Source organism: Penaeus vannamei, chromosome 16 (assembly GCF_042767895.1).
Source record: "Penaeus vannamei isolate JL-2024 chromosome 16, ASM4276789v1, whole genome shotgun sequence".
Taxonomy (NCBI): Eukaryota; Metazoa; Arthropoda; class Malacostraca; order Decapoda; family Penaeidae; genus Penaeus; species Penaeus vannamei.
This window is the reverse complement of record NC_091564.1, coordinates 172,468-174,967: the sequence shown is the minus strand read 5'-3', so window position 1 is coordinate 174,967 and position 2,500 is coordinate 172,468. Positions and strand designations below refer to the sequence as shown.

Below are 2,500 nucleotides of genomic sequence, written 5' to 3'. Positions count from 1 at the left end.
AGAGAGAGAAGACAAAAAGGGAAAATGAAAGAAGAAGAAAAGAAAACGAAAGAGAGTAAGAGAGGGTAAGATATCATAAAGAAAAAAATAACTAAAGAGAAAGAGAAGAGAAAAAGAAAAGACAGGAATGAGACGCAAAAATGAAGAAGAAATAAAAACAAAAGAGAGAGAGAGAAAAAAAAAACGTATGAAAAATAACTACAGAGAAAATTATGTGCAAAAGTGAAAACGCAAAAAACATAAGAGAAAAAAGGAAAACGAAAGAGAAAGAGATAATGCAAAAAAAAACAAAAAAAAAACAAGCCAAAATTGATAACAAATAGACTGACAATCGAATTTCGACTTTTTTTCTTTCTTTTTTTGTACACTATTTCGAAAACTAACGCCAACACTTGGACTTTTTTTTACTACTGTATTTTTGTTTCGAAATCGATAGGAATCTTCCAAGAGGTATTACATATAGGGAGAAATGAGACAGCTCTGAATCTTAACGTTATTTTTCTTCTCCTTTTTCGTCTTTCTCTTCTTCTTTTTTTCGTTTTTCGTCTTCCACTTCTTATTCTTCGTCTCCCTCTTCTTCTTCCCCTTCTTATTCTTCGTCTTCCCCTTCTTCTTCTTCTTCGTTTTCCCCTTCTTCTTCTTCGTCTTCCTTCTTCTTTTTGGTTTCCTTCGTCTTCTTCTTCTTCCTTTTCGTTTTCTTCTTCTTCTTCCTTTTCGTCTTCTTCTTCTTCTTCATCTTCCTTCTTCTTCTTCGTCCTCTTCTTCTTCTTCTTCGTTTTCCCCTTCTTCTTCCTCTTCTTCTGTTTCATCTTTGTACTTCTTTTTTTTGATTTTCGTGTTTCTATTATTATCATTCGTCTTCCTCTTCTTCGTACTCCTCTTGTTTTTATTTTCCTCCTTCGTCTTCTTCTTCTTCTTTTTCGTCTTTTTTTCTTCTTTTTCTATTACATAATCTTTTATTCATATACTGTAGTGTAGAGTGATGATGTGTGTTATGATTGCTGTGTGCGTGTGTGCGTTTGTGTGTATTTATGTGTATTTGTGTGTGTGTGCTAGTTTGTGTGTGTGTGTGTGTATGTGTCTTTGTGTTTATATGTGTCAGTGTTTGTGTGTATCTGTTTGTGCGTGTGTGTGTGTTTGTGTCTTTGCGTTTGTGTGTGCCTATGTACGTGTGTGATGACGTAGAAGGTCAAATGACGACGTAAAACATGAGTTGATGACACATCACCCGAACTGATGACGTGCGATGCGAGAGAGGATGCAGAAAATGAAGTGCTGACTGAGGCCATGAGGTGATGACTTCCAAAATGCAATGACGACGTAGTTCTAAAAGCGATGGCGCATTTGGTACGAGAGAAGCGGCATACATCCTGCATCACTATACATCTAATAAAATACACACTCATCTAGTCATCCCGGTATGTATACACGATATAATCCCTCCCCCCTATTTGCATGAAACACACAAAGGAATCATATACACATACGTTTATCCTAACCCTCCCTCCTCCTTCCCTCCTTCCCAACACCCCTCCTCTCCCTCCTCCCTCCTATCCAATCCCCCTACTCCTCCCCACTAGCCAACAACCTCCCCCCTTTTCCCCCTCCCTCCTCCCTCCCCTACCCCAACCTCTCCCTTTTCCTCCTTTACCTCCTTACCCAACCCCCCCTTTCCTCCTTTCTCCTCCAACCCCAACCCCCTACTCCTCCCTCCTTCCCAGCAACCTCCTTCTCTCCCTCCTCCCTCACCCCAACCCCTCTCCTTCTCCTCCTTCCCAACCCCCCTCCTTCTTCCCTCCTACCCAACCCCCCTCCACTCCCTCCTCCCTCCTTCCCAGTCCCCCTCCTTCCTCCCTCCCTCCTCTCGCCCCTTCCCCCGCCCTCACACCCAGTATGTCAGCAACACAGTTAAAGGGGATAGCTGACGAAGGGACTGACAGAGGAAACCAGTTTGACGGTTTACCGGACGTAACGGTCATAGCGATTTTTCAAAAATTTGAATGCTTGAACAGGGTGAGGGTAAGGGAGATGGTGGAAATGGTGAGGGTGTGAGTAGGAAGGGCGTTTTATGGTGAGAGGAAGGTGTTGTAAAGGGTGATATGATAATGACTAGAAATGGTGATGATAGTGATGGTGAAAAATGGCAATAATACCGATATTCGTAGATGGTGAGGGTGATGATAAAGATGATGGTGATGATGACGATGACGATGATGATAATGGAAACTAATAATAATGATGACTGTGATGATAGCGATGACTGGAGAATCTGATAGCCGCGAATACAACGTATTACATGGTATCAATGACAAAATTCGTAATGGTGATTATAGCAAAATGAAGATAAAGTGATAGCCATAGCACTCACCGTCTCTCCTATGGTAGTAACATGGTGGTAATATGGCAGTAAGTATGGTAATGCTAGAGTGACAATGGTATGACAGATTAAAGTGATTATATTAGCAGTAACAGTGATATTAAGAACAGCCATTAAGAATTT

The 2,500-nt window shown here is 41.1% G+C and overlaps 1 protein-coding gene across 1 annotated transcript in view; it reads left to right on the top strand.

Annotated features, from left to right (window-relative positions):
* The window catches only part of LOC138864361 (rho family-interacting cell polarization regulator 1-like), a 4,121-nt gene extending 2,069 nt beyond the window's left edge, over positions 1–2,052 (top strand). The window contains exon 2 of the mRNA XM_070130965.1: positions 2,013–2,052. Coding sequence (XP_069987066.1) covers positions 2,013–2,052 — 40 coding nt within the window. The remainder of the gene's footprint in view (positions 1–2,012) is intronic.
* The last annotated feature ends 448 nt before the right edge of the window (positions 2,053–2,500 follow it).